Below are 18,632 nucleotides of genomic sequence, written 5' to 3' on the forward strand. Positions count from 1 at the left end.
ACAAGACTGGGCTGGCCTCATGGAGTCTGAGAAGCCACATGAACAACACCCTAGAGGTCCTGGGCAAGCCATTTTAGACTAGCCCCCAGCTAGCTGATATGCAAACAGGTGAGAGAACTCAGGTAAGATCAGCAGGGCAGCCAACCCTACTCACGGTCAATGACAAATGTAATGACAGCTGAGGACCAAAAGGGCTGCCCAACTGATTCACTGATTCATGAGCAATATTAAACACTCCTGGGACTTCCCGGGTGGTCCAGTGGTTAAGACTTTGCTTTCCAATGCAGGGGGTGCAGGTTCCATCCCTCGTCGGGGAACATGGCCTCGTGCCTCGTGGCCAAAAAACCAAAATATAAAACGAAGCAATATTGTAACAAATTCAATAAAGACTTAAAAAATGGTCCACATTAAAAAAAAAAATCTAAAAACAATACTAAATTCTTAGTGGTTAAGCCATTGAGAGTTCCTACAGAGCAACAAGGCAACTAATATAGTTGACACAGAGCAGACACTCACCTGTACATTCATATTGGAGACCTTTCCCATAATACCCCTTCTCACAGATGCACTCAAACTGACCCGTGTGAGTCCCACATTTGCAGCTTGCCATCTGGTCACAGCAGTCTTTGCCGGCTTCACACAGATAGGAGCAATGGGACATATCCTCTTGAATAAAACTCCCAGAAGGCAGATCTACAAGCACATATGACAGGGAGGTCATAAAAAAAAAAAGGAATGAGCAGTGGAATGTTAGATTCTCTTGTTACGAGGAAAATCTTTTCATTTCCGTCAAATTCCCAATCGCTCCCCACTCCCATCGGAATAGCAAAGTGTGCGATTTGCACAAGCACAGGCTGGGGATTTGGGGCAGCCAGTTAAGCTCTTTCAGTCTGGGACCTCATCCTCAGTGCTCCAGGCCAGGCAGGGTCAGGCAGAAATTGAGTCCTTTCTGCGAGGAATCTCCAGATGCAGCAGGAAGTTATGCAGTCAGTTCTCCAGGTCAGCCTCCTGGCTTCCCCACCAGCATGAGGTCAGGCAGCAGTAACCAGATTTCTAGAGTCCCTGCTCAAATAAACAAATAAAGCTGCAGCCCTGACTGCTGCCTAAGGGTGTTGATTGTGGGCGACTTAAAACACATACCTTTACTTCTATAATTATTTGATTAAAGACGGAAATAACGGCACCATAGAAGTTGAATCATAGAACTAGGATCTGGTTTGTTTCTCAATTCTAAATAAATGTTCACATGTAAAAGGTGACCATTACTGATTACTCGAGCCATGCTCTGAAGTGAGTCGTGCTGGGAATTTGACAACTTTCATAAAGTGACTTAAAAAGGCAGGGTAAAGTTGATTATGACTTACCAAGAATCGATGGCCTAGAGTAAGGCACACAGTAAGTTCTATTTACCCTGTGGAAGAGGTTCAAAAGTCTCAGCCTAAATTTCAGTACTAGGTCCATGGTGGTAGGCCAGATACAGTGATGGGCTCACAGTAGGAACTCAAATTGGGTGAGTTTCAGCAACACACATGAACTGCTAATGAATACCCAGAAAAGAGACAGGTGATGGCCTCAGTTATGGAACATCTCTCTCAACTCATTAAGACCTGAACAATAATAGACAGGGACAAAGTAAAGGGAAGATTCCAGCCCTAAAGGAAAGAGGCTAGTACAGCCAAGTACCCTATTAAAGCCCCAAGGTCTGCAACACGGGCACCGAGGAATTACCTCTGAGACACAGGTTGATCTGGCAGTCTGGGGAGCAAGAAAAATGTAGCTGTAAGATTGGTGCACTGGCATTTAGGTCTGGGAGAGATAAGTGAACAACTTGTATATGGGGAAAGCTATTATTCTGGAATCTACGTCCACTGAGAATGGCCACAAACACGGACAGTCTTAAGGCCAAAAGTGCACAAAGTTGTCTCAGTCGTATCCAACACCAGGGACTATAGCTCCCCTGGCTCCTCTGTCCATGGGATTCTCCACGCAAGAATACTAGAGTCGGTTGCCATTTCCTTCTCCAGGGGATCTTTCTGACTCAGGGATTGAACTTATGTCTCTTAAGTCTCTTGTGTTGGCAGGTGGGTTCTTTACCACTAGAGCCACCCTGGGAATCTAAAAAGTGGATCCATCCAAATTGAAAGTAGTTTCAGCAGACCCCAAAATACAGAGAACTAGTGGTTACCAGTAGGGGGATGGGCAATAAAGGGGTGGTGGAGTGAAAGGTACAAACTATTGGATGTGAATTAGGCTACAAGCATGTATTGTACAACATTGGGAATACAGCCAGTATTTTGCAATAACTGTAAATGGAAAGTAACCTTTAACAACTGTATGAAAATAAAAAACTATTGAAAAAAAAGAAAGAAAGCAACTTCAGAGAACATCAAGACGGGGGAAATGAGGTTAATTTCTTTTGTTTTGATCATGTTTTTCAGAAAAAAAACAGGATCTTTTCTTATGGAATCAGGAAACTCCATCAGAGTAGTACACATTTTAGATACTAGTTTACAGTAATAAAAGTTATACCTTTCAAAACCCTGTTGCAATATGATAACCAAAATCCTTTCCTTGAAGATTCTGTCCCATCCAGTTTCTGACTCACATTAGGGCAGAAGGCCCCCATCCTACAAGACAGAAGGCTGGTAGGACTTGAAACAAGTCCTCTATGACACAGCTAAGAACACTCATAATTTCATAATCCCATCTAGTGCAACAGCCATTCTGTCTTCCCACTCAATATATCACTTTTCCCAGAGAAAAGGACAAACAAAAAAAGTCCCAGGTAGTGAACTTCTGCCATGTGCCAAATATTACACTGGTGAACTTTAAATATTTTACTTAATCCTCTTGACAGAACTATATGGCACATGTTATAATAGTAAAGTAAAGTCACTCAGTCGTGTCCGACTCTTTGTGACCCCGTGGACAGTAGCCTACCAGGCTTCTCTGTCCATGGGATTCTCCAGGCAAGAATACTGGAGTGGGTTACCATTTCCTTCTCCAGGGGACCTTCCCAACCCAGGGATCGAACCCAGGTCTCCCATATTAGAGGCAGACGCTCTAACCTTTGAGCCACCAGGGAAGCCCATTAGCTCCATTCTAAAAGCAGAGAAAACTGAAGGTCATAGATGTTAGATAAATTGCCTAATGTAATAGCAATAATGGACAGTTATTGACAGTTTAGTATTATAAGCCCTCAGTAAGTTTTCTAGTCGCTTCCTGTGTATTAATCCATGTATTCCTTGGAATAAACCTATGAAGTAGGTAGTCTTCTTGTATCCTATTTCATCAATAAGAAATCTAAGGAGTACAAAAGTTAAATAATTTGGTCAAAGCCACTCAGTTACTAGTTGACTGACTGGGACATTTTTTTTTTTGCTATATCCATAGGTAGCCTGAGATGCTGCTCCAAACTCTTCTGTTGGAACTACAGTAGGGCTGACCCACTTATTTTGTGTGTATATTAATCACTCAGTTGTGTCCAACTGTTTGTGATCCCAGGGATTATAGCCCCTCAGGCTCCTCTATCTGTGGAATTCTCCAGGCAAGAATACTGGAGTGGGTAGCCATTACCTTCTCCCAAGGATCTTCCTGACCCACACATGGAACCGGGTGTCCTACATTGCAACAGAGTCTTTACCATCTGAGCCACCAGGGAAGCTGATCACTAATTGTGAGGAAATCTTATGTTGCCATGATTCACCCAACAAGCTGAATCTTTCACGTGGATATCTGAAAGATCAAGCCTAATTTGCTCCATGGCTTTGGTCCGAGGCTACATCCTCGATCCCCTACTCCAAGTCTCCACTTTCTCTTCTGGATCACAGCAACACACATGCCCATCCTGATGAAGTCAGTTCATCATCTGACTTCAGTCATTCAACTAAACATTACTATAAACAGTGTACAAAGAACTTAATGAATGGATTTATTGACGTTATCCTCTGTTGCTCTCACTGCTCTTCAGTTTATCCATAAGCATATCAGTCTTCAAACTGTCAGGTCAATAAATACGTGTTAAGTATTTATTATCCCTCTAATCTTCATGAATATTTCTGGAAACATTCTGGTGAGATTCACGAAGTCTGTCTCTCAACGTTTACTTCATCCTTCCAGATAACTGTAGATGAAATCTAAGTTGAGGTTTCTGACTCCGTGTGTGGCCTTAAAACACACCTTCATTCATTCCACTGATTCTAATGGTCCCGGGTAGAAGCATATGGATATTTTAATGAAAATATATCACAGCTGTTAAAAAACAAAACAATACTCCTGTTGCAAGGTCAGAGTGTCATCTCTATGTATGAAGTTCAACACATCTCATAATACACAAGGGACACATGGCTATCATGCTCAGCAAAGACCCCATAGAGCTTGGTACTGTCTTCCCTACGGAGTGGGTTTCAAGCAGTAAGCAAGAAGGAAACCCCATATAAAGGCACTGTGGTATGCCATTAAGTTTCCATTACCTTCATGCAATGCCCGGCGAGCTAAAGCCTCAAATTCTTCAAAACTGTGGAGCAGATAGCAATGTTCCTCCTTTGGGATAGAAGCCATGTCATTCAGTTCTCGAATGTTTCCTTGCCATATGCCAAACGTAAAGATTTCCACTCCAAAATCTCGCAGCGATGCCGCAATGGGTCTTGGATCTCCCCCGTTGGAATATCCATCCGTAATGAGAAATATAACTTTTGTTGAGTTTTCTCTAGAATGACGAAGAATTTGCTGTAATAAAATAGAGAAAGTTAGTATGAGTCTGTGTTGTGTGTTCTACTCTGTGCCTCCCTTATTAGGCAACGGAGTGCTTGTGAAGACCATTAACATTCTAGAAGCGTGAGGAATGGAACACTGATCAGTGAGGCTAAAACAAAAAGGCACAGATGAGTGCCTACAACAGTCTTCTCACAGAACCATAATAAAACTCAAAAGCACTCTGTGTCATCATCAGGGTCCTCATCATCACTATGATTATTGCCATATGTGCTAAGCTGCTTCAGTCATGTCTGACTCTGTGCGACCCCATGGACTGTAGCCCGCCAGACTCCTCGGTCCACAGGGATTCTCTTGACAAGAATACTAGAGTGGATTATCATGCCCTCCTTCAGGGGATCTTCCCAACCCAGGGATCGAACCCAGGTCTCCCTCAATGAGGGGAGAGTCTTTACTGTTTGAGCCACTGTAGAAGTCCATAAAAATTACTGAGCATAGAGCTTGCTAATAAAGAGCAACAAATGTTTATGGAATGAATTTGTATTCATATTATCAATTACCGTTAAGCTATTTTTAAATTGATTTTCAGGCTCAAAATTTGGAACAAATCTGAGTCCTATATATCTACTTCCTAGCATATCTAGCTAGCTACCCACTTACCTACTACCTAGCTGAACCACCTCATGATCAAACAGTAAAAGCTGGACCAGAAGAAAATTTAGCAGAATACGTCTTTTCCAGAGTTAACAATGGCTCACTTGCTTCCTCTATTTGTTTTTCCACTGCTCTTCCAAAACTGGAGAATTGCTTCAACACTTCATCTTTTTTGGACCACCCAGTATTAGCACAAAAATCAGCTGTTTTTTTGGTGGTGTTCTATCTTCATGAGAAAATAAGACCGCTTCACTCAATTTGTTAGTTGGGCTTTAATATTTTAGGATAGTGAGTTATGCTTTATACTGTTATATGCTATTTCTTCTCAAAGATAAAAAGAAAAAATGAAACCTTTAAAAAAAGGTGTATATTTTATTGCCATTGATGCTTTGTAATATCATACTGTAGAGGCACAGAAGATCCAATGGTTAGCCTGGTTTATAATTAAACTCTATGATGTTGCTGTTCATTAGAAATGGGTCAGAAAGGTAAAGAAACACCAGGGGACATTTTCTGGCAAATCCTTAGAATTCCATGTTTTTAGGCAGTGATTCAAGAAGAGCAACACTGGAACCTAGGGTTCTATTAATGTTAAAAGGAGATATTATGATCTTAAAATAACTTTGCCTCAATTCATTTTAGGGGACAGACTCAGCTATAAGCTCTATATTCTCAGATTTTAAGATTCATGTCTATAGAAAACATATTTCATTGGTACATAATCAAGAAGCATTTATTCTAATTTGGTAATTGCTGCCAATTTGTTTTAGAGTCTGTGGGCAAAAGATAACGCTGTTAAATCTGAATTTATAAACAAACTAAAAATTACTCTGGAAAACATCTGGAAAGCCAGCATTTTGAGAAAAGGTATTCAAACACTTCATTCCACTCCTTCACAAAAAACAAGCGAAGTATAAACAACAAAGTCCTAATGTACAGCACAGGGAACTATACTCAATATCCTATGATAAACCTCAATGGAAAAGAATATGAAAAAAAGAATGTATACATGTGTACAGCTGAGTCACTCTGCTGTACAGCAGAGATTGGCACAACACTGCAAATCAACTATACTTCAATTTTTTAAAAAAGTGAAATAAAGAAAAACAAATAGTGCCGAGGGACCATACTGGAGACAGGAACTGAGGACAGGGGTGTGTTGCAGGATAACATGAGATACTAATGGAGACATTTACAAGCACACACACCAAGGGGCTCAATCAACAGTCTCAAAGTTCTTAGTGCTCCCCCCCATTTAGCTTCAAATTTATTGGCATAAACTAATCATAATAAGATCTGCTTACTGTCTACATCAAAATTCTTGGCTTAATCTTAAAGCTTAAAAATCTACCCTCTTGATGAGTGACAGAAGATTTGGAATGAATACTCGGTACATGAGAGCTAATTCCTCACTCCAGACAAGAAAAGAACCTCTGAATGACTCTCCTCAAAATGAACAGAAGTAAGTAATGTTGGTGAGAATGGGGTGAAAAGGGAACACATCTACACTGCTGGTGGGAATGTAAATTGGTGCAAACACTGTGGAAGACAGTATGGAGGTGGTTCAGTTCAGTTCAGTTCAGTTCAGTCGCTCAGTTGTGTCCGACTCTCTGCAACCCCATGAATCACAGCACGCCAGGCCTCCCTGTCCATCACCAACTCCCGGAGTACACTCAAACTCATGTCCACAGAGTCGGTGATGCCATCCAGCCATCTCATTCTCCGTCGTCCCCTTCTCCTCCTGCCCCCAACCTTACAAAACTCTAAAAATAGAACAGGCATATGTCCCAGCAACTCTACTCCTGGGTCTATATCTGAAGAAAGCAAAACAAAAAAGAAACAAAGAAAAGATACATATACCTTAAAGCCTTAAAGTTCACAGCAGCATTAGTCACAAATGCCAAGATCAGGAAGCAATCTAAGTGTCGGTTACCAGATGAATGGATAAAAGAGAAGTGGTACATATACACGATGCAATATTACATATCCATAAAAAAGAAAGAAAATTTGACATTTGCAGCAACACAGATAGATTTGGAGGGCACTGGGCTAAGTGAAATAAGTCGACAAGAAAGACAAATTCTATATGATATTATGGGGAACCTAAAACGTACAACAAACTAGTGAATATAACAAAAAAGAAGCAGACTTATAGACATGGAGGATGAACTAGTGGTTACCAGTGGGGAGACAAAAGGAGGGAAAATAGAAGGCTAGGGGAGTGGGAAGTACAGACTACTGGGTGTGAGACAGGCTACAAGGATGTATTGTACAACACGGGGGACAAAACCAATATTTTATAATAACTGTAACTGGAATGTAACCTTTAAAAATTGTATAACAAGTAAAAAATAATAAAGAAAAAAAAAACTCCAAGAAGAGAAAGAGAGTTAGAGGAAAATAAGAGATTTTAAATATTGCTGTGAGGTTGGTTCTCTGCTCTACACCTAGCTCTCCACAACCGCCAGCTCAGTTACGGAAGGAGTATGACTGACATCCCTCTATGGGGATGGGTATAGGGATGTATGGCTTCCCTGGTGGCTCAGATGGTAAAGCATCTGCCCACAATGCAGGAGACCTGGGTTCAATCCCTTAGTTGGGAAGATCACCTGGAGAAGGAAACGGCAACCCACTCCAGTACTCTTGCCTGGTAAATCCCATGGACAGAGGAGCCTGGTAGGCTACAGTCCATGGAGTCGTAAAGAGTTGGACACAATTGAGTGCCTTCACTCATAGAGATGTATAAGTCCTCATTTCATGTGCTTATTTGGGATAGTGGTAAGTCCCACAGAAGTGCCGCTGGTCACAGTGATATGAGCAATAGAACGTAACTATGTGGGATGTTCAAGGGAAGAGGACCTGATGAGTCTTGTATATTCCTGGAGAGACTTAGGAGAGAGACCCCATAGTTTTGGTTGCCATACCTTCATAGTATTTTTTTTATATCTGGTGAGGAAAGTCTAACATCCTTTTCTTTTCACTTTTAAAAAGCTTGCAGTTAACCTTGAAAATTCTCTTCTCCAATACAGCTTGAGAGTCAGTTTATCAAATTCTTCAAAGACACAGAGGCCAAAAAGAAAAAAGACAGAATCAAGGACCAGCCCCATGAGAAATGACCATCCTTAGAACCCTGACCACTATCTCCAAATACCATTTACCACTAAGAGGAACCAAGAACTCTTGAACAAATGATTGATTCAGGTCAAGAAATATACAACATGAGCTTGGAATATCCTGTCATGACAGAAAGCAAAGAAACTCTTAAATGCTACAAAGATATGACAAAGTGAATCAGAAGGCAATCTGAAGAAAAATTCCTTCTATCCTTCTGGCCACAGAAGTATATCAGTAAAAATAATAATTGGAGTTGAATTTAAATATATCAAGTATGATACATATATATGTGTGTGTGTGTACTTACATTTTCACTTAGCACACAACTCAAGCAAAAAGGCCTCTCAATATAAATAATAACTGAAATAAACTGAAACACACACACATTTTTTAGTTCAGTGTCACCTCTAGGGAAAAATCCAATTATCTACTATGGATGGCATGAAGTGAGACATTATTTTGTGTCTTTAAAGTTATACGTATGTTTCAAAGGGTAACCCCTAGCTCTAGTACGTCAAGATGTGGGCAAGCTGTGTTTACACCACCCTTGCCCTTTACTTAAAGTGATAACGTCTTTCTGAGCTGTTCCACTTGGAAATCATAACCTAACCTCTATGGACATCCCCTAAAAGCTTTTGCTCATCTTTTCCCTCCCTTCTATAAGGCTGTGGCAATTAACGGTAAGCAAGACACTGAAAAAGTGACAGTTGTGATGGCGAGGAGAAGAGGAAAAATGTAAACTTTTTTTTTGGTATGATATTCTTGACAGTGCCTGGCACAGAGTATATGCTCATAAATATTTATTCAATGAATGAATGAATAAGTGAAGCAGATAAACTCGAGGATTTGCTGGAGAGAGTTACTTGGGTAGGTTGGTCTTAACTGAGCAGTGGGAATATACAGCATGTGTGTGTGCATATGTGTGTGCTGTATGGTGTACAGTTTTGCACAAAAAAGATAAAGCTTTCTTTGTGTGCCGTTATCATCCTTCTGACACAAATGCCATCTTGCAATATTAATCTTGACTCCTGTCAATAACATTCCTTAATATCCAAGTTAGGATTTGCAGAGATTTCTGGCTGTACTACTTATTAGGTATAAAACTCTTTAGCTGTGATTCTATTTTTCTTTTCTTGCACAGAACTGCTGTTACGGGAACCATTATATCTGTTGGCAAGACAATATATTAAGCTTAAAATAGTAAGAAGAATAGCAGGACTAGAAGTCCAAGCAAAGAATTACACAAGATCTGGGTTTGGAATGCACTTTAACGATCGAGGTTGGGGAGTGGATGATTTACTGAAAATAATTGACCCCTCCCCCAATCTCTGGGCTTCATCATACTTGAATAAGAACATAATTCAGTAAAAACATTTTTTCATCCCACAGATTTAAGAAGTAAATAGAACTGTGGTCATGTTGGTGGAATGTGGTAGAGGACCAACTCTTGATTCTCCTCTTAGTGTTCCTGAAATAGTTTACATCATCTGCAATCCTTTGAAAAGCATTTAAGAAATGGAATTTTTTGTCCAGAATATTGAATGAGGCAAACCCTTTGTGGCCAACAAAAAACTCTGTGTGAACTTTGTATAGCGAAAGGTTATCACCATCTGTATTGTATCAAGCTCTGATTAGTTTGTATAAATATCTGGCAGGGAAGTAAGCTTCCCTTGTCCAGTAAGAGTCATTAGAATGATAAAAATGCAGGGTTGTGTAACGTTGTTCTAACACCCGAGATCCATCACCATTACACAAGATTACAATCCCCTCTCCCCACACCCTCCAAGTTAGACCACAAGAGAACTGCTTTGAAAAATGATCTTGAAAGAAAAAGAGAGGTTATAACAATGCTGACGTGGGTACAATATTTGCCCTTGGGCTCCATTAATTAAACTACATGTAGATATAACACCAACCTCAGCACAACCTGAGCTGCAATTACTCACTGTGGCCAACCTTGATTGAAGACAGCAACTGGAGAAACTCATAAGTCATCTTTTAATAGAAATTTGATTCTGTGAATTGATACCTATTATGATTCTATCAAAGCCTCTTTCCTCCAGGGAGCAGAAAAATTAGTAAACTATGCCAGTGTTTCAACTTGTTTTCCATGTATGGTTTTTTCCATGTTAGGAAACATTAAGTACAAACAAGACACCCTAGGGATTGTAAATTGTAAATTGGTATAGCCACTATGGAAAATAGCAAAGAGGTTCCTCAAAAAAATAAATTTGAGTTGCCATGTGATTCAGGAATCCTACTGGGCACCTACCCAGACAAAACTGTAATTCACAAAGATATGTGCACCCCTGTTTTCATAGCAGCACTATTCACCATAGCCAAAACATGGAAACACCCTATATGTTCATCAGATGAATGGATATTAAGATGTAGTGTGTACACACACACACACATACACACACACACTGGAATACTACTCAGCCATAAAAAGAACAAAATAATGTCATTTGCAGCATATGAATGGATTTAGAGACTACCATTCTAAGTGAGGTAAGTCAGAAAGATAAAGACAAATACCATATGATATCACTTATACATAGAATCTAAAATATGACACAAGTGAACCTATCTATGAAACAAAAATAGACTCATAGACATAGGGAACAAGCTTGTGGATGCCAAGGGGTTGGGGGTGAGGGAGAGATGGATTGGAAGTTTGGGGTTAGCAGATGCAAACCAGAAATATATACAGAATGGATAAACAACAAAGTCCTGCTATAGAGAATTATATTCAATATCCTGTGATAAACCAAAATGAAAAAGAATTTTTAAAAGAATACACACACATATACATACATTTATGTATAACTGAATCCCTTTGCGCTGTACAGAAGAAATTAACACAACACTGTAAATCAACTATACTTCAATTTTTAAAAAATACCCTAAGCTATTTATACTACTTTCCTCATCCTTCAAATTGCAAAATTTCACCAAGGTTCATCTGTTATTTAGTTAACATTTTTAATTTGAATACTCAAATATTTTTCAGTTCAAGGAATGTTTATTGCTTTACATTGATGAATAGTATAACTGGTAAAAAAAAGTTATTCATCTGCTGCTTCATCATTTTTCTGGACATCTTTTATTTTTATCTCATCCTACTTCCTTCTGAATCTGGTGGAAATGTCTCAAGCTTTTCTTTCGTATCACAGGTTTTATGCAGTACTGCTTCTCTTCTACTTCTAATTAAGAATTAATTCTGGATCAATAGATATCATACTAAGTGAAGTAAGGAGACGGAGATAAATATCATGACGTCACTTTTATGTGGAATCAAAAACATGATGCAAATGAACTTGTTTACAAAATAGAAATAGATTTACAAACATAGAAAATAAACTTATGGCTACCAAAGCGGGAGGGTGGATAAATTAGGAGTTTGGGATTGAAATATACACACTACTGTATATAAAATAAACAACAGGACCTACTGTATAGCACAGGGAAATATATTCAGTAACTTGTAATAACCTGTAGTGGGAAGTAATCTGAAAAATCAGATATATATAATGGAATCACTTTGCTGTACACCAGAAACTAATACAACACTGCAAATTAATTATACTTCAATTAAAAAAACTCAAAAATCACCTAAAAACTGGCACTTTAAAAAAAGAATCCTAGCATTGCATTTATTTTTCTTGTTACAATATTTCTTTGTTTCACATAGTTTTCTCTTGATTCCTTTTAGCTTCTCGGGCAGTTTTGCTTTCTTTTTTGCCCTTTGTTTATCTCATTTCTCATCGCCATTTCAGTGTTTTATTTACATATGGTAAGTACACATAACAAATGCTTTCTAGGATTTAGTTCTGTTTTTCATAGTGAATTCCTGAACTTTATCTGTATCTTACACTCTATCTTTATTTTACTTAGCAAAAAATTTCAAAGAAACCAGAGAGGAGTTTTTTGCCCTTTTCCTCATCCATGAGTGAGGTCCATGAGTCAAAGCGTTTGAAGCAAATAATCAAGTGGGTAAAATTCGTGTTGGAATACATGGCTATAACATTTGCTATTATTATTATTGATAAAACAAATTGAAGTGATTAGTGAAGAAAGAAAGAAGAAAGTGTTAGTCGCTCAGTCGTGTCTGACTCTTTGTGACACCATGGACTATAGCCCACCAGGCTCCTCTGTCCATGGGATCTCCCAGGCAAGAATACTGGAGTGGGTTGCCATTGAGGGTAAAAAATAAACCACACACTGTACCTAGAAACAGAGGATCTAGATCAGCACTGTCCAATAGTACTTTCTGTGATAACTGACATGTTACCTTCTCTGTTCAATAAAGTAGCCTCCAGGCACATGTTGGCTACTGAACACTTGAAGCAACTGCAACTAAGGAGCCAGATTCATAGCTTTAGGAATCATATGAATTTTATATTTAATTTTAATTAGTATAAATTTAAATAGCCACATCTAGCTAGTGTCCACAATGCTGGACCATGTAGGTCAAGCCTAGATACAGACTAATCCCTGGAGAGAAAAACACAGAAAGTCTTAGTAGGCCCATAAAAATATTCTGTCAACTCAAGACCTGCAAAATCAACTTGAAGATTCAGATGAATACAAAATTTAATACTGAAATAAGAAGAAAGTAAAAAAAAAAAAAAAGAGGAAAGTAACACGATAGAACAGCACTTATATCTGTAGGATTTAGGAAACCTTCAGTTCAGTTCAGTTCAGTTCAGTCGCTCAGTCGTGTCTGACTCTCTGCGACCCCATGAATCACAGCACGCCAGGCCTCCCTGTCCATCACCAACTCCCGGAGTACACTCAAACTCATGTCCACAGAGTTGGTGATGCCATCCAGCCATCTCATTCTCCGTCGTCCCCTTCTCCTCCCGCCCCCAACCTTTCCCAGCATCAGAGTCTTTTCCAGTGAGTCAACTCGTCGCATGAGGTGGCCAAAGTATTGCAGTTTCAGCCTCAGCATCAGTCCCTCCAATGAACACCCAAGATTGATCTCCTTTAGAATGGACTGGTTGGATCTCCTTGCAGTATAAGGGACTCTCAAGAGTCTTCTCCAGCACCACAGTTCAAAAGCATCAATTCTTCAGTGATCAGCTTTCTTCACAGTCCAACTCTCACATCCATACATGACCACGGGAAAAACCATAGCCTTGACTAGACGGACCTTGGTTGGCAAAGTAATGTCTCTGCTCCTTAATATACTATCAAGGTTGGTCATAACTTTCCTTCCAAGGAGCAAGTGTCTTTTAATTTCATGGCTGCAATCAGCATCTGCAGTGATTTTGGAGCCCAAAAAAATAAAGTCTGACACTGTTTCCACTGTTTTTCCATCTCTTTCCCATGAAGTGATGGGACCAGATGCCATGATCTTTGTTTTCTGAATGTTGAGCTTCAAGCCAACCTTTTCACTCTCCTCTTTCACTTTCATCAAGAGGTTTTTGAGTTCCTCTTCACTTTCTGCCATAAGGGTAGTGTCATCTGCATATCTGAGGTTATTGATATTTCTCCCGGCAATCTTGATTTCACCTTGTGCTTCTTCCAGCCCAGCGTTCCTCATGATGTACTCTGCATATAAGTTAAATAAGCAAGGTGACAATATACAACCTTGACGTACACCTTTTCCTATTTGGAACCAGTCTGTTGTTCCATGTCCAGTTCTAACTGTTGCTTCCTGACCTGCATACAGGTTTCTCAAGAGGCAGGTCAGGTGGTCTGGGATTCCCATCTCTTTCATAATGTTCCACAGTGTATTGTGATCAACACAGTCAAAGGCTTTGGCATAGTCAAAGAAGCAGAAATAGATGCTCTTCTGGAACTCTCTTGCTTTCTCCATGATCCAGCGGATGTTGGCAATTTGATCTCTGGTGCCTCTGCCTTTTCTAAAACCTGCTTGAACATCTGGGAGTTCACGGTTTACATACTGCTGAAGCCTGGCTTGGAGAATTTTGAGCATGACTTTATTAGCGTGTGAGATGAGTGCAATTGTGCGGTAGTTTGATCATTCTTTGGCATTGCCTTTCTTTGGGATTGGAATGAAGACTGACCTCTTCCAGTCCTGTGGCCACTGCTGAGTTTTCCAAATTTGCTGGCATATTGAGTGCAGCACTTTCATAGCATCATCTTTCAAGACTTGAAATAGCTCAACTGGAATTCCATCACCTCCACTAGCTTTGTTAGTAGTGATGCTTTCTAAGGCCCACTTGACTTCATATTCCAAGATGTCTGGCTCTAGGTCAGTGATGACGTTATCATGACTATCTTGGTCATGAAGATCTTTTTTGTACAGTTCTTCTGTGTATTCTTGCCACCTCTTCTTAATATCTTCTGCTTCCGTTAGGTCCATACCATTTCTGTCCTTTATCGAGCCCATCTTTGCATGAAATGTTCCCTTGGAATCTAATTTTCTTGAAGAGGTCTCTTGTCTTTCCTATTCTGTTGTTTTCCTCTATTTCTTTGCATTGATCACTGAGGAAGTCTTTCTTATCTCTCCTTGCTATTCTTTGGAACTCTGCATTCAGATGCTTATATCTTTCCTTTTCTCCTTTGCTTTTTGCCTCTCTTCTTTTCACAGCTATTTATAAGGCCTCCTCAGACGGCCATTTCGCTCTTTTGCATTTCTTTTCCATGCTTAGCATCCTGAAAACAGGAACTGAAAGTCATAGAAAGGGAGCAGGCTAAGAGGAAAACAGAAATATGCAGAAGGAGGATTTGAAAAGAAAAGAAAGCCAGGAAACCAAAAAGGCAATGAAAGACAGAAATCCTCCGTGGTGGTAGTGAGATAAAATGTCAAAAACCCAAACTAATAAAGTTTAGTACAAATTTTAGAGTAAAAACCTGCTGATTAGTCTCACTTAAGAACACAGACGCTCAATTCCATATAAACACTTCCAAACTGAATACAAGTGATATTCAAAACAGAGAAAGACAAATACCACGTGATATCACTTATACATAGACTCTAAAATATGACACAAGTGAACCTATCTATGAAATGGAAATAGACTCACAGACAGAGACAACAAACTTATGGTTACCAAAGGGGAAAGAGGGGGAGGAATAAATTAGGAGTTTGGGGCTAGCAGATACAAACTACTATATATAAAATAGATAAACAACAAGATCCTACTGTATAGCACAGGGGAATATATTTAATATCTTGCAATCACCTATAATTGAAAAGAATCTGGAAAAGAATAAAGAAAAAAAATATATGTATAACTGACTCTGGCTGTGTGGATCACAACAACTTGTGGGAAATTCTTAAAGAGATGGGAGTACCAGGTCACCTTACCTGTCTCCAAAGAAACCTGTATGTGGGTCAAGAAGCAACACTTAGAACCTTATACAGAACGACTGACTGGTTCAAAATTGGTAAAGGAGTATGACAAGGCTGTATATTGTCATCCTGTTTATTTAACTTATATAGAGAGTACATCATGTGAAATGCCAGGCTGAATGAATCACAAGCTGGAATCAAGATTGCTGAGAGAAATATCAATAACCTCAGATACATAGATGATACCACTTTAATGGCAGAAAGTGAAGAGAAACTAAAGAGCCTTTTGATGAAGGTGAAACAGGAGAGTAAAAAGACTGGCATAAAACTCAACATTCAAAAAATGAAGTTCATGGCATCCTATGCATCACTTCATGGCAAATAGGTGGGAAAAAGTGGAAACAGTGACAGATTTAATTTTGGGTCGGACACGACTGAGCAACTGAACTGAACTGAACTGAAAATCACTGCAAATGGCGACTGCAGCCATGAAATTAAAAGACACTGGCTCCTTGGAAGAAAAGCTATAACAAACCTAGACAGCATATTGAAAAGCAAAGACATCACTTTACCAACAAAGATCTGTATAGTCAAAGCTATGGTTTTTCCGGTTGTCATGTATGGATGAGAGAGTTGGACCATAAAGAAGACGAGTGCTGAAGCATTGATCCTTTTGAATTGTGGTTCTGGAGAAGACTCTTGAGAAGTCCCTTGGACTGCAAGGAGATCCAACCAGTCAATCCTTAAGGAAATCAACCCTGAATATTCATTGGAAGAACTGATGCTGAAGCTGAAGCTCCAATACTTTGGCCACATGATGCAAAGAACTGACTCACTGGAAAAGACCCTGATATTGGGAAAGATTGAAGGCAGGAGGAGAAGGGGACAACAGAGGATGAGATGGTTGGATGGCATCACCAACTCATGGACGAATTTGAGCAAACTCTGGGAGATGGTGATGGACAGGGAAGCTTGGAGTGCTGCAGTCCATGGGGTCGCAAAGAGTCAGACACGACTTAGTGACTTAACAGCAACAACAACAACATAAACTGAATCACTTTGCTGTATCTCTGAAACACTGTAAATCAAATATAATTCAATAAAAATAAAACTAAAGTTAATCTATATAAAAAATAAGATTCAAAAGATCTTTGTCCTTTATTCAATAAGGCTCATTTCTCAAATGCAAAAGTAGACTAAAATTATGTCTTTTGCTATTATGCAACACAATAATTGTGCCAATTAAAAGAAAATAATAATCTAAGGCACTAAAAAGGCATTCAATAAAATTTTCTGCTTTTTTATGAATAAAAATTAGAAATAAAAAGATAACAGTAATATGATAGAGTATTGATCTCAAAGAAACACTGTAAGTCATGCTCAGCTATGAAAACCCAGCATATTTCCCAATTAGATAAGGAGCAAATCAGTAATTCTAAGCGTTTTCATGCTTATTTAAAATCTTTTTGAAATTTCTAGCCAAAGCAATAAGACAAAAGCATAATTAGCATTGCATTTCTTAAAGTTTCTGCTCTGTATCAAAAAATCAAAATTAGAAGGCAAGGGGCAAACTAGACAATATAGTCATCAAATCAAGCTTATCAGATAGAGTATTAAGGCCTTTAAAATAAAAAAGAAAACTTCTCTATATCTCTAAACAAAAAGATTTTGAAAAATAACAGAAACAGAGGGTTTTTTTTAACAAAATAAAGACCCCAAAAAAGGAATTATATTTGTCAGAAAATGTGAAAAACATTTAACTTTACTAATAACCAAAATAAAGTTCAATAATAGAAACACTATTTTTTCACTTCTCGAATGGTCAAAGATTTTTTTTAAGTTGTAAAATATGTGGGAAACAGTACTTCTATTGAAAATGCCACCTGAATTGGTAATATTTTGGAGTACAGCGTGACAAAGTGACCATAGCTGCAAAAATGTCATGTGATTTGAACTACAAGTATACAACTATGAATATCTTAAGGAAATAACCATGGAAACTCATAAAAAGTGATCAACAGGTTGAATATCCGAGAATAACTTGAAAAACAGAAAATACAAACAACATGAAATTTCAACAAAATATTACTGGTTTATAAATTACAGGGCAATCATGAAATATCCTTATAATAATATTGTTGAATAATATTAAATGTAAAAAGTAGCTAACCAAAAATAATGGTTTTATTACATTGGTGTGAATGTGTTTGTAAAGGTACTACGTGTATGTACACATATGTATGAGAACGACTAACAGCATTTACATCAAAATGTTAACTCTCTCAGTAGTATATTTATGTGGTTTCATTTACCTCTATTTTTTACTTTTGTATGATTTCCAAAATTTCTTTCTCTTTTCTCTATTCGTCCCTTAGAGAATGTCTTGTGAACTCAGAATTTTGAGTCTCACCTATAGACTAATGACTCCTAAATCTATTCAAATAAACTCATACTCCTAATGTGAAGCTCGAGTGGCCCAGTGGACACCTCTGCCTGAAGATGGCATATGTCCCTCAAACTCAATATATCCTCTCCATGAACAAATAATGGTTCCCTCCTCCTGTTTTTCAAATATGGCACCATAATCTATCCCATTTTATAAATCTGCAACCTCAGAGTAACCTGTGATGCCTTCTTTGTGATCCATCGCTAATTGTAACCCATCCAGATCTATTTATCTCTGTATAATCTACCTGCCTCATGACCCTAGTGTCCCCGGCTTGGTGTAGGTACCAGATATTGGTTTTGTTTGGATCCATTGTCTGACCTGCTATCCAACTTCTTGGTCTGAAATACTGAACTAATCATGTTTAAAAATTCCATGATTTTTTTCTCCATCTACAAAATAAAGTCAAAATTTCTTTACAAATCTTTTTATCAC

General features: G+C 38.7%; 1 protein-coding gene across 1 annotated transcript in view; it reads right to left on the minus strand.

The window, feature by feature from the left end:
- SVEP1 (sushi, von Willebrand factor type A, EGF and pentraxin domain containing 1) overlaps positions 1-18,632 on the minus strand; it is a 204,172-nt gene that overhangs the window by 163,221 nt on the left and 22,319 nt on the right. Inside the window, exons 2-3 of the mRNA XM_055427567.2 lie at positions 4,473-4,728; positions 517-693 (exon numbers count right to left, since the gene is read on the minus strand). Coding sequence (XP_055283542.2) covers positions 517-693; positions 4,473-4,728 — 433 coding nt within the window. The remainder of the gene's footprint in view (positions 1-516; positions 694-4,472; positions 4,729-18,632) is intronic.

Source organism: Moschus berezovskii, chromosome 7 (genome assembly GCF_049115385.1).
Source record: "Moschus berezovskii isolate FMDL1 chromosome 7, NW_MosBer_1.0, whole genome shotgun sequence".
NCBI lineage: Eukaryota > Metazoa > Chordata > Mammalia > Artiodactyla > Moschidae > Moschus > Moschus berezovskii.